Source organism: Sminthopsis crassicaudata, chromosome 1, assembly GCF_048593235.1.
Source record: "Sminthopsis crassicaudata isolate SCR6 chromosome 1, ASM4859323v1, whole genome shotgun sequence".
Taxonomy (NCBI): Eukaryota; Metazoa; Chordata; class Mammalia; order Dasyuromorphia; family Dasyuridae; genus Sminthopsis; species Sminthopsis crassicaudata.
Genome location: NC_133617.1, coordinates 599,025,156 through 599,039,488, shown reverse-complemented (window position 1 = coordinate 599,039,488; position 14,333 = coordinate 599,025,156). Strand labels below are relative to the sequence as shown.

The 14,333-nt window shown below is 35.3% G+C and overlaps 1 protein-coding gene across 15 annotated transcripts in view; it reads right to left on the bottom strand.

Annotated features, from left to right (window-relative positions):
• Window positions 1–14,333, bottom strand: part of PDE4D (phosphodiesterase 4D) — a 1,915,283-nt gene that overhangs the window by 67,291 nt on the left and 1,833,659 nt on the right. For 11 of the 15 annotated variants that reach the window (XM_074282453.1, XM_074282452.1, XM_074282451.1 and 8 more), the window contains one exon: window positions 10,180–10,266. The exons of the other annotated variants lie outside the window; for them this stretch is intronic. In XM_074282453.1, the coding sequence (XP_074138554.1) occupies window positions 10,180–10,266 (87 nt within the window). The remainder of the gene's footprint in view (window positions 1–10,179; window positions 10,267–14,333) is intronic. 15 annotated transcript variants of the gene reach the window in all.

Sequence of the window (14,333 nt, the reverse complement as noted above, 5' to 3'; positions counted from 1 at the left end):
TCTCTCTCTCTCTCTCTCTCTCTCTCTCTCTCTCTCTCTCTCTCTCTCTCTCTCTCTCTCTCTCTCTCTCTCTCTCTCATCTCCGTCTCAGTCTCTCTCCCTCTCCCTCCCCCCTCATACTGACACATTCACACACACACACACACACACACACACACACACACACACACACACACACACCTTGCTCTTCATTCTCTCCCTCTCCCCTGCTTCTTCCCCCGCCTCCTCTTTCCCCATCTCCCTTTTGTACCCCATTTCATCCCAGCTAGAAAAAGACCATAATTTCTCCACTCCCAGCACTGCTCCTTCGGAATTCTTGAGAAGCTTCACAAACAAGATCTAAGAGCTACACCAACTTGGATTTTTGGCTCTAGGTGTCCCAGTATTTTGTTTGCTTTTGTAGCCACTTTACTTATCTCTCATGCTGTAGAATTGTTCTGGGATAAATGTTTTCTTTTTTTTAGTTGAATCTTCCCTGAAAACCCTGATTCTTAGGTAGCAAAGAGAATTTCCTCCAGTTTAGAGGCTCAATGCCTTGAATGCCTTCTAAGCATTTGTATTTTACCTATTTTATATTTGCACTTATGCACACACATATATTCATACATTTGAGAACTGAATATCTCCATATATATATATATATATATATATATATATATATATATATATATATATATATATATATATATATATACGCTTCTGATGAGGCAGGGAAAGTTTTTAATTCCCCCCATAGTCTCTTCCTGTCCCCTTCACACCTGATCCCTTACCAGATTTTAAAAGAAAAATAGAAATGCTTAAAAGTATTTCCTATCACTACCATTCAAAGAATAATAACAAACATGACAGAAAAAGTAAAAAGAAAAAGAAAATGTCTCAGACTCATATTGCAGTATGTTTTCTTACCATTTTTAGAGGCTGATCCCAAGGAAAAGAAAGAGGGTATATGTATTCTTTCTTCCTAGAATCTGATCAACTGCGGGAGAACCTGACTACATTAGCAGTGGGAGAGCAAACCCATTCAGGGGGAAAAAAATCCAAATTCCCAAGGTGAAAATTCTATGTCATTGAACTTTTTATTCTCTCTTAGAAAGCATCAGTTGAAAAGGCCTTATATGACTTTTGTGGCATGCCTTTTTTTCCTCTTCCAAATTAGGTTACTAGAGTAGAAGCAATTATAGAACTTAATTTTTTAGACTCTGCAAATAAACAGTCAGTGGCACATTAAGGAAAGGATCTTATGCAAATGAATCTCAGAATCCTGGGACCTTCCTAATGTCTATAATTTCACTGGCAAAATGTTAAGAAATATTTTAAAAGTAATTCTAACACTAAAATACAGAACCGTCTGATTTTCCCTGGAAGTACCCTAGAGGAGAGGAGAGTCAATTGTAGCAGAAGCAGCATTGATCTTGAAAAGTTAGGGGGTGGTGATTCTAATTTCAGTCTAATACTGGCTCTGCTACTTACCAAGTACTTGATCATGTTCAAATTATTCTACCTTTGTGAGCCTCTGTTTGCTGATGAGGTGATTGTGAGAAGAAAATGAAAGTATATATATATATATATATATATATATATATATATATATAAAACTTTATAAAGAGGTAATGTGTCAGATACATCATTTAATTTATCACAAAAAAAGAAATCTGCTCAAATTAAATTAATATCAGATATAAGGTTTGGAATTTTTAAATAAAAATCTGTTTTTGGTTCATCTGCTGGTACTTAGTAAATTGGTGATTAATTGGATTCTGTTCAGCAAACAGTTATGTTTGACAGTACAAACAGATGAATCTGTCCTTAGCCCCAGGAAGCTCTGATTCAAATCTTCACTCTAACATAATATAGCTGGCAAATCATTTAAACTGTCAGTGTTCATGGGACACTGCTTTATTGGAGAGACTTTCTGCACACACACACAAAAAAAATGGGAGGATTGGAGGAGGATAGGGATGAGTCTCCTTCTCATGCCCAGGCTAGAAATATAGAGCTGATTTTAAAGACCAATAATTCCAATGATCAGCTGGAAGCTTTGGGCTGCCCCTGCTTCCCACTTGAACCAGTTCATCTTTTACCATATTGATTCCAGACACAATATAGACACACAAATACAGCTCTGAACTCCTCAGTCAAGCATTCCACCAGTCACAGTCCCTCTAGTACCAGGGATAATGTATATGTGACATCATTCCTGTCCTGCTGAATGGATTATTAAACTTAACTTTCAGTATCTTGTGCATATATATGCATTCACTTAGCCTACAATCTACAATCTTACAGTTTCCCAGAGCACTGAGAAATTAACTGATTTGTGCATGAAATGCATCATCAGTGTGTATCACAGGAAGGAAGTGAGTTCAAATCTTGGTTCCAAAGCCAATTCTCATCACACTACTTTCAGAAGGAGAAAGCATTTAACAATAGGGCAAGAATATTGTTTATCTATGGACCAACCACTAATATATATATTAGCTTGTCAGTAAGCAACATGCTGATGCCAACAATCCTATGGAATTTTCAGAATATTTATATTACTAAATTTACTAAACCACTGGAAGTAAAAATTCTTAAGATTATCTAATAAGCACATTTAGAGAATGTCAAATATCCTATATCATCATAATGAATCATAAAGGCAAAAATACTTCTCTACCACCATTAATAAGCTAGAGAATCTAAATATTGTCTCTGGAACAAGGATCCGAGAGTTATCATTTAGAAAATGTCTGTGAAAACCCACTGAATTTTAAGTAGCCAAAAGATCTGCCAAATAGCAGTTATACAGAAGACAACTACCAGAAACTAAAATAGGATAAACCTCACTGTAAATGAAGAATGGGAGCTCTGGAGGAACCCACTCACAGTGCCCTTCCAACAATACTCCTAGGATTTTTTCTAAAGCACCAGGATACTACATAGCAACCCCAAGGACTGCTTAGTGATCTCATGTTTTCTGAAATTTGGACACTTCACATTTCTCGATGATCTAAAGGGTTCTCTTGACACACTGCCTGAAATGATGCCATGGGCATCACTAACAAGATGCTAAGGTAGTAGCTTCCTTTTGAAAAGGAAAAACAAAAAGGAGCCTCCAGTGAGCAGGAGGGGGAGGTAATATATCCTTGTGAAATGTTTGTCAAGCTGTTCTGCCTATTTTGTTTGGAGACGAGGAATATTTATGTTGATCAACCTGGTGCCAGGATTCTTTAATTAGGTGCACTTAACAAGATGAATGTGAATGTTGGGATCCTTCTTTGCCTGGACTCCAAGAATTTGAGCTCAGTAACAGTCTGTACTACTTCAATTTACATAGGTCTCAATGGCATGGGCATTTTCCCTTGCTTGGGGTGTAGAACATTGGGGGAAGGAAAACCAACTATGAGTGAACTATTAGAGGCAAATTATTCTATATTACTATATTATTATAAAAATAGCATGAACTTTATTATTAATGAAGGAAATGCTTTAAAATTACTGCACAAAGTCTGTATGATTTTGCTAGCACCCGATAAAAACCATCTGCTTCATAAGTTAACTTTGTTTAAGTTTCCCTAAATATTGCCTAAGGTTAAGCAATGACAAATTCATATACTGACTTTTCTGACTCCAGCTTTTCTCCTCCTTCTGTTCCATCAAACATCTACTCTGAGGAGGAAATAAAAAAGTTTTTAAATGTTAATAAAGCTTACAGAAAAGAAACTGTATTTGACCATGGGTGTGGTTTGGTCCTTAGAGAGTTCACTTCAGTGAGGTTTGATGGCATAAGTAGCTTATTTCTAACTTTTTACTGGCTTTTAAAATATTCCTATATACATGTTTATCTGATGGGAAATACATGAAGGGATTGGCTTTACTTTCAGAGAGCATATGTAACAGGTTTAAGCAGAGCTTGCCAGTGGCAAGTTACTGTTTAATTTCTAGGTATATTTCTGGCATCAATTTCTTGTTTTGAAGTACTTTAAAATCGCCTAAAAATGTAAAATTGCCTTTGGTACTTCCAAACTTCTAAAGAGAGGATACATTTTTTTTTTTTCCCCTGAAAGGGTTTGATTTTTTTTTTTTTCCTCTCCACAATTTACCATTTTTCTGGGATTGCTTGAGGCCCCGGCTTTTAATAAAAACTTAATTTAATGAACACTGATGTCCTCTGATGGCCTATAGGTCATCTTATCACTAAGATAAAATTTCAGTAAGGTTTGACTGTATAAATTATAAAATTATTCTTATCTGAAGATTATTCTTATCTTAAGCAGCTAGTATTCAAATCACAAAGAGGTGGCAATATAATTCTTTAATTAAGTATCCACCGCAGATTTGGCATAAAACATTACCTAAGGGCTGGCTGCCTACCGATATGTGAAGAGGCTGGGAAGATTTCTCACCACCAACTATCTTCCCTAACCTGTCAGTCACCTAAATTTCACCATTAGTGATTCATTGCTTTGGGTGTCAAAAGCTTTTCATCTTGGAGAGTCCCTGGTTATATGCAAATATCTCTAGGGGTAATTTCTTAGCATAAAATGTAAACAGGTTGGGGAGGAACAGAGAAAGTGAAGTAACTTAGCAGACAGCTGAAAGAGATGCCTCGAGGAGGTTAGGGATCTCAGAAAGGCAATGCAGGTTTAATTTCATCTACATATTTTGTCTGTAATGATTCAGTGTGATGTAGAATTCATAAAGGGCATAAACAATCCACCTTTTCCCTATATTACACAGTTTCCATTTGACATTTCTCTTATTTATAGTTGAAGGTGACCATGATTTCTTTTGAATAAGACAAATAAATGAGGGAGGCAGTTCCTATCTTGGAACATTATCATCAGCTGATGACCAACAATGAGATCTAAGACACATTTTACTCCCTTCCAGTATTTTCATTACAAAGAATTGGACATGTTATTTAATTAGAACAAAGCAAACATTTTGCACAGTAAAGATGGGGAAAGGATAGTAAAATCACAGCCAGTTATTATGATACTATTGTCCGCTGTTCCATAGAAAACCCCTTTGAGGTATGGGACTTTGGACTTTTTTCTTCCCTCCCTCCCTTCCTTCCTCCCTCTGTCCCTCCCTCCCCCTTCCTTCCTTCCTTCCTTCCTTCCTTCCTTCCTTCCTTCCTTCCTTCCTTCCTTCCTTCCTTCCTTCCTTCCTTCCTTCCTTCCTTCCTTCCTTCCTTCCTTCCTTCCTTCCTTCCTTCCTTCCTTCCTTCCTTCCTTCCTTCCTTCCTTCCTTCTTTGCCTCATAATTCCAATTTTAAGTTACAAAAACATCTGGGCAATATCACAGAATAATTTATGCATAAAAATAAAGAAGTTGCATTAGGGCAGGGACTCTTAATGATGTTTTGGTCTCAAAGCCCTTCAAACATTTGATGAATTGGATATTTGATGAAAAATGATCTTTTCTCAGAAGAATGTTTTTCAATTCATACAATAAAATAAACAGGATTACAAAGATTCAAATACATTGAAAGTTATTTTTAAAACAGCACATGAACCCCAGATTGAAATCCTTTTAGTCTAAGATTTCTAAAATCTATTCTGATATTTTAAAATTTGGGTTGACAATGGAACAGGACAGTGTGAGAAGGATGATGATTGTTTTTTGCCTCTTAGCACGTGGTAAATACTTAATAAATTCCAGTTGACTTGACATGGATTTGAAATTGATCCAAATAGACCCAGGAAAACTCCAAAATAGTAATATTGTAAGAATGATCAATGGTGAAAGATTTATCTACTCTGATAAAGACAATGATCCATTGATCCAATGATCCAAAGACATGGACCCAAAGGATCCATGATGAAAAAAATGCTGTCACAACCTTCAGATGGAGAACTGATGAACACTGAAAGCAAATTGAAGCATACTTTTTAAAATTTTTATTTTTCTCACTTTTTTATTTGTTTTCTTTTGCAACATGGCTAATATGAAAGTGTTTTGTGTGACTTCACATGTATAATTGATTATCAAACTACTTGCCTTTTGAAGGAGGGATGAAAAAAGAATGGAGGAAGATAATTTGAAACTCACTTTTTATGTTAAATTTTTAACATGTAATTGGGAAATATTTAATGAGATTTATTTATTTATTTGTTTGTTTTTACTGAAGCAATTAGGGGTAAGTGACTTGCCCAGGGTCACACAGCCAGGAAGTGTTAAGTGTCTGAGGTCAAATTTGAACTCAGATCCTCTTGACTTCAGGGCTGGTGCTTTATCCATTATACCAACTAGCTGCCCCCTGAAATAAAAAAAAAAAATTTAATGAAATTTATCCTTTCTTCTTTCTCACAATTCACTCCTTCAAAACCCCATTTAATCACTATTTCTTCCATGAAGTTGATCTTTCTTATTCTGAGTCTAACAAATAGAAAGAAAAAAAAAAAAAAAAAAAACAACTCTTCCTTCTTCCCATAGCACAATGTACCTCTTATTCCATTTTCATATACTATCCAATATTTTGATTATTTGTGTAAAGAATTTATCTTCCCTACTGGGCTAAAAGATATACATCATATTTGTTATATCTTCAAAGCTTCCAGAATGCAAGGAGAACATAGTAACTATTCAAACAATATTTGTTCAAAGAAAAGATGGATCATTCTTGATTGATTTTAATCAAATCAAATATTATAGGAGGGATTCCTACATTGAAAAGGAGCTAGAAGACCTTTAAAGTTCTCTCCAACACAAAATTCTATAATTCTAATATAAATTCAGTGGCTGTTTCCTATTCGTTAAATGGGGAAATTGTAGAGAATAATAAAATTAATAAATATGTGTTTTAAATAGGTTATACCCTCTCTTATTTTAATTCCCCATATCTTCTCCTTGGCATTTAGAATTGCCACTTTCTCTGTTTTCAAAATTACAATGCAACTCATCTCTATTATTTTGTACTCAAAAGCTATACAATAACTTATAAGTTCATCCCTTTTAGTTTCGATTTCTTCTCTTTCCAATTAAATTTATTTTGTTGTTCAGTCATTTTTCAGTCAAGTCTGACTTCAAGTCCCTGTTTAAGGTTTTCTAGTAAAAGATAGTGGAGTACTTTGCCATTTGTTCCTCCCGCTCATTTTACAGATGAGGAAACTGAGGCAGAGTTAAATAACTTGCCCAAGGTCATAGCCTAATGAATGTCTGAGGCCACATTTGAACTCAAGTTTTCCTGATTTCAGATTGGACCCAGAAAACAATTACAATGCAGCAAACTAAATTGCCTTGATCCATCGTTTATAAAAAGTCCTACATTCCCAGGTGGTATTGCTCAGAGAACTTTTGGAAGTGAGTTTCTTTGAGAACATGTCTTCTTTGGCTCAGTAAATGGGCAATTCAGTTATTTTATAGGAATTTAAGTATGGGTTTAAAAACTTAAATGAGCTTCCAAATGGAGTCATAGGATCAGCACTTTAGAGCTGGAAGGGGCCTTGTAATCCAACCCCCTCATTTTACAGATGGAGAAAACTGAAGCCCAGAGACACAAAGGCAATAAATAAGCAGCAAAGTGAGGTTGTGATGCCAGATTCTCTAATTCCAAAATCAACATTCCTGCTTCTATAATAACCAATTTTTCTGATACCTTTTTCTGTTCTAGATCTATGATCAGCCTCTTCAAAAATACAGCATTAATTCATATATATATGTGGGGTGGGGTTTGTGGTAGTGATAGTAAGGAGGTCATTAAGGCCATTATATAGCTCTATTTCCTTTGTAATTATTATTATTTAGGCTTTAATATATCCAAGCAAGTTAGAAACAAGTGATGTATTAACAAACCTGTATTTCTTAATAGATGTTCCCATTTTCTCAACAAACCTACTTTATAAGGTATTAAAATGGCACCTTTTCTTCTGGCATGTTTGTCCATTTGTAACCTTCCTAAGTGCAGAAAACTACTCTTCTGGGTTTGTAAAACAACTTCTCGATAGATGAGGACCCAGGCAGAAATACACTTACCCAAAGGAATGTATGCAATAATTTATCACCCTGACAGAAGTTGACAGTCAGGTCGACTTTGGAATCTTTAGACAGAATTTACTGCCATATTCCATTCCTGATGCTGAGCAGGTGTGAGACTAGAATCCAGAAGGTGGAAGGGAACAGAGGACATCAAAACTACCCCTAAGTCACCCAATGTACTTCTCTTTCTTTGCTCTTAAGATACTATACCTTAATTCTCTTCATATATATTATATAGTTCAATCAAACTGGCTTCTTTGGTGTCCTTCCCAAATGACCTTCTATTTCCATCTCCATACCTAGTCACAGACCCATAAGTATTCCTTCCTCATTTCCAACTTTTAAAATTCCTTGCCTCTTTCTTTAAAAAAAAATAAAATTAAAACTTTTTTAATTTTCAAAACATATGCATGGATAATTTTTCAACATTAACTCCTGCAAAACTTGTTTCAACTCCCCCCCCCCCATCTCCCATCCCCTACCCTGGAAGGAAGTAATTCAATATATGTTAAACATGGTAGAAATATATGTTAAATCCAATATATGCATACATATTTACACAATTATCTTGCTGCACAAGAAAAATAAAATCAAATAGAAAAAAAAGTGAGAAAGAAAATAAAATGCAATTCCTTGCCTCTTTTAAAGAGCTACCTTCTACATGAGTTCTTTCCTGACTCCCAAAGTGGCTGTTTCTTTCCCTTCCTTTCCTCTCTCTGCCCTAATCCCACCCCCACCCCTACCCACCACCCCCCACCCAGTTCTGGAAAAGTACCTTGTAATTATATTTTTTTTCTCTACTTCTGTGTATGCATGCTCAGAAGACCTCTGCCTTGAGCTGATTTCCCAAATCCACAGATCTTGAAGAGCAGTGTGGTAAGGAATGAAGGCATGGCCTTCTCTGCTTCAGGATCCTCACTGATGGAGTGGAATTTACAGAGCAATTTGGAAGGGAGTTAAGATTGAAGGAAGGGTTTACAGGTTATCAGCATCTTAACTCAAATGATTTTTAATATATCTACTATCAATTAGTACCAACTACTTGGGGGACAACTTTCTCTAAATAAAAAAAACAAAACAAAAACACAAACAAACAAACAAAAAAACAGGACTTTGAACCTAATGGGGGCTATATTCCTAGGGACATATAAAAGGCAATTAGCTGGGAGTACACATTAATAGGAGAGAGAGAGAGAGAGAGAGAGAGAGAGAGAGAGAGAGAGAGAGAGAGAGAGAGAGAGAGAGAGAGAGAGAGAGAGAGAGAGAAGAGAAGAGAAGAGAAGAGAAGAGAAGAGAAGAGAAGAGAAGAGAAGAGAAGAGAAGAGAAGAGAAGAGAAGAGAAGAGAAGAGAAGAGAAGAGAAGAGAAGAGAGAGAAACAGAAAGAGAGAGAGAGAGAGAGAGAGAGAGAGAGAGAGAGAGAGAGAGAGAGAGAGAGAGAGAGAGAGAGAGAGAGAGAGAGAGAGAGAGAAGAGTTTCCAACTAGAGAGGGGAATTTTGCTAAAAGTTCCTCATTTCCAAACAGGGAAGCTTTGGACTTTAGTTTCCTCATACCTCCTGAAACACAGGTTGGTAGAATACATAACTGGAAGGAACCTTAGAGATTATATAGTCCAATCCTCCCATTTTATAGACTAGTGAAACTTAAAAGTTAAGTGACTTGTAAACAAAGTGTGAGAGGCAGTTAAGTGGCTCAGTGGATAGAGTGCTAGATCTGGAATCAGGAAGACCCCTATTCAAATCCAGCTTCAAATGCTTACCAGCTGTGTGAACCTATACAAATTATTTAATCTATCTGTCTCATTTCCTCATCTCTAAAAATAGTAACTACTACCCAGGGTTGGGAAGATCAAATGGGATAACACTTGTAAAGCATTATGCAAACCTTAAAGTGCTACATAAATGCTAGCTATTAAGAGTTAGAACTAAAATTAAATGCTTCAAGATGATCAGTGGCTTGCAAAAACCTCATCATCTGGTTGACTCCCCCAAAAATCTTTTCAACTTTTCAACTTCAGTTCTGCTGCCCAATATTTGCCCCTACCTGGATAGTTCATAGAGTTTGTATGATTAGTCTCCAGAGCATCTCTTCCTAATCTCCTGATTTCAGTAGTCTATTTCTATTTTTAGTATGCATTCTGTAAACTTTATATCACTAAGTAAACGTAGGATTATTAATAATAATAATAATGATAATAATATGCCATGCTGCTTACCTCCCTTAAAGGAATGAGTTGCATGTCTTTTGTCAGGAGGGGTGGCAAGATCCCTTCCAGTTTCGTCTTGTGATGCCATTTTACCCACTATGCAGTAGATAAAAATCAATGAATGAATTAAGGAAAATACATACATTTTAACTCATAAAAAATAGTTCTAACTCAAATATAATTCATTGTGTAGAACCCAGATTTTTAAAGTATGGTTCACAACCTCATATGGGATCTCATAAACAGAACTGGTAAGAGCCCAGCAATCTTTTTTTTTTTCTTTAAAGGAGAAAAACCTTGTCTTCCAATCAGATATGTAAATTTATGTTAATGAAAAACACAACATAATTACAACAGTTTTTGTGGACACTAATATTCATTTAATGCAACCTCATGTTTTTATATCTTCCTCAGAGAACCAGGAAAAGGCTGTTCTGTCCTTTAAGCAAAATTTAAATGCTGTGTTTCCCTAGTTCCTAAATTTGAAATTTTGGTTTGCCCTTCCTTCCCCCTACTGTGCTGCCTAAAGGATTGATCATTCACTTTAACAGATGATATGCTACAGCCTAAAATAAGTACATAGGCATTATGGAGAACATAATTTTATGGCCCTACCATGCACAATTTATGAAAAATAATATTTTAAAGTCTCCCTCATTGTGATCACTGTGCTGTACCCACAATAGCTGTTTACTCTGTACCTATCTCCAGTTCTCACTCCACTCCTATCCTAATTTCACTAAAATCTGTTCAAAACTGTCAACATGCCCATTTGAAATCTTTTATCCAATTTCATTTGATTTAGAGATGACAGGCTGAACCATAAATCATACTTAAAATATTTCTTTGTGTCCTAGAGTAATGTACCAGATTTAATGAAAATCAGTCAACTCCTTCACAAGTTACCATGGAACACACATCCACATGTAAAATGCCACGTGGTTGAGTTTTAATCCAAGACCTCACTTCAAACAGTCAATTAACTTGCAGGAGCAAACTGTTCTCTAAGGTGCTGACAATTCTGAACTGCTACCAAGGTCTGAGAGCTAGTCCATTACATCTTTCTATATAAACAAAGAAAGTGAAAATTGAGGGTTTGAATGAAGGTGGTAATTGATGCAAATCTTATTAAGGCACAGTGCTAATTAAATTCTCAAACAACAAAAGGCTATGCTTTTTCTTTCTTTTGCCATAGTACACAGGGATATATTTTTGTGATAAAAAAGGGAAAAAGAAAAAAATGCCGTATGCCATTTGAAGTTCATCTTTAACTTTAAAAATCAGGCAGGAATTTAAATATAGAAATCTTGGAGTAATAGTTTTGATGGGTTTCCTCTGGAAATTACATCACATTCTGCAACAAGAAATCTCTATGGACCACCAGGGAAAAATATAAGTAAAAGCAATTAATCAATCCATAGACATTTATTAAGAGCGTACCATCTGCACTATGCTAAGTACTGGAAGTCATTCATGAAACTCCAGTTTTCAGAAAATGTTTTGTGAAATAGGTTTTATACAACTTCTTCCATGTTTTCCCATATGTAGAAAATAAGATCTCCAATGGCAAGAACTTTGTATTCTCATGAAAGTAATGAATGAACATAAGGTGAGAAAAGTGGTAAATGATAATTGCTATGGTCATCAGCCATTATCCTTCAAACTGCTTGTCTATCTATCATACTTCTTGGAGTATCTCTACTTGGTTAAGACCTTCCCATCTCACAAGTGAGAAAAGGTGAACTTAAAAAGGATTTCTAGGCTCTTACCAGGCTAGAATACAAAAAATGAAATTTAAAGAACATTTGTTCATCAGAAAGCAAAGATTATATAACTGATTTCATAAAAACTTGTAGAAATTGTCTTAATCAACACAATAGTCAATGACTAGAGTAATCTGGTGTTTAACCCAGAGACCCAAAGACGCCAGCTTCTAGGATAAGAACTCACTATCTGACAAACATTGCTGGGAAAATTGGAAAATAGAGTGGCAGAAACTAGGCATTGAACAACACCTATCACCCTATATATACTAAGATAAGGTTGAAATGGGTTCATGATTTAAATGTAAAGAGTGATACTATAAATTAAAAAGGTTTTGTACAGACAAAACCAATGAAGCCAAGATTAGAAGAGAAGCAAAAACTGAGGGAAATTTTACATCCAAGGGTCTGATAAAGGCCTCATTTCTAAAATATGTATAGAACTGACTCAAATTTATAAGAATAAAAGCCATTCTCCAGTTGATAAATGGTCAAAGGATTTGAACAATTTCAGACAAAGAAATTAAAGCCATTTCTATTCACATGAAAAAAAATTCTCTAAATCACTATGGATTAGAGAAATGCAAATTAAGACAACTCTGAGGTATCACTACACACCTTTCATATTGGCTAAGATGATGAATGTTTGAGGGAATATGAAAAAACTGGGACACTAATATATTGTTGGTGGAGTTGTAAACTGATCCAACCATTTTGGAAAGCAATATGAAACTATGCCCAAAGGGCTATTAAACCCTGCATACCTTTTGATTCATCAGTGTATCCAATATAGATTGGACCTGTATCCCGAAAGAGATCATAAAAAAGAGAAAAGGATCCATGTTTGTAGGAAAGGAAAAATGTTTGTAGCAGTCCTTTTTGTAGTGGCAAGGAACTGGAAACTTAGTGGATACCCATCAGTTGGAGAATGGCTTAATAAGTTATAATATATGAATGTTATAGAATATTATTGTTCTATAAGAAATGATGATTTCAGAAAGTCCTGGAGTGACTTTCATGAAGTGATGCTAAATGAAGTGAGCAGAACCAAGCAAACATTGTATATAGCAACAACAAGATTATGTGATGATCAATTCTGATGGACGTGGCTCTTTTCAACAATGAGGTGATTCAGGCCAGTTACAATGATTTTGTGATGAAGAGAGCCATCTGCACCCAGGGGACTGAATATGAATCACAACATAGTATTTTCACTTTTTTATTGTTTGATTGCTTTTTTATTCTTTCTCATTTTCCCCTTTTGATCTGATTTTTCTTGTGCAGCATGATATGCACAGAAGAATTTTACCTATTTAATCTGTATTGGATTACTTGCTGTCTAGGGGAGGGTGTTAGATTGAATGGAGGGAGAAAAAATTGCAACACAAGATTTTGTAAGGGTGAATGTTGAAAACTACCTTTAAATTATTTTGAAAATAAAAATCTATTATTAAAAAATAAAAAATAAAAGTCATAAAAAAGAAATTGTCTTCATCAAATTAAATTAATCTCCACTCAACAAAAGATTTATTAGGTGTTACAACATAAAAAGTGCTGTAATTTCTTGGGGGATGGGGAAGAGGAGATACAATTTCTCAGAAAACTTTAAGTTAAGAAAAGACTGATTCAAAAGCATCTTGAAGGAGGGAGATAAGGAGGGGAATTCAAGATTGACTTTAGGGAAAAGCCCCAGAGCTGAATTTCACAGATGAAGAATGAAAATGGGATGAGTTAGGTTTATGAATATATTAAGCATAAGGAAGTGATGCATGCATACAAAGGTGGAGAAAACTTAAATAAAAGCCGGCAACAGTGACTAATCAAGTTTAGTTGTAATGTCATGCCCAGGTAGAAGAGTACCATGGAATATGTTTACAAAGAGGAGGTACAGCCATACCACAGCCATACCATAGAGCCTTTAGGGTCTGGGTTTATGTTTTATTTTGATAATGCTAAGTTTTTAAAGCAGGGGAGAGACTTGCTCCAATCAATAGATTAGAAAGATTATTTTGGAGGCTGTGTGATCAGAGTCCATTTTGAGGAACTACACAATATTCTGAATAAGAAGAAATAAAACTTTGAGCCAAGTTGATGACAGTGGACACAGATAAGTTGAATAATAGCAAAACTGGCCACTCTCCTCAATTCTTCCTTTCTCCAAAAATATTTGTGATTATTTATTACTCACTTAAATAGATAGATCCTCATAGAGGTATCTTTTGAGAAGCTGTTGTCTATTCTCAAGTATTTTCCTCAGTGACCTAAAATTTCCATTGTTTACATTTGTTATAAATTCTATACCAAAGAGGAGAGCATTTCCCCTTCAGGAAATGAAAGTTAAAATGGACCTAACATTTACTCTCATCAGCCCATGTAAGATTACTGAACGATGATGAGAAA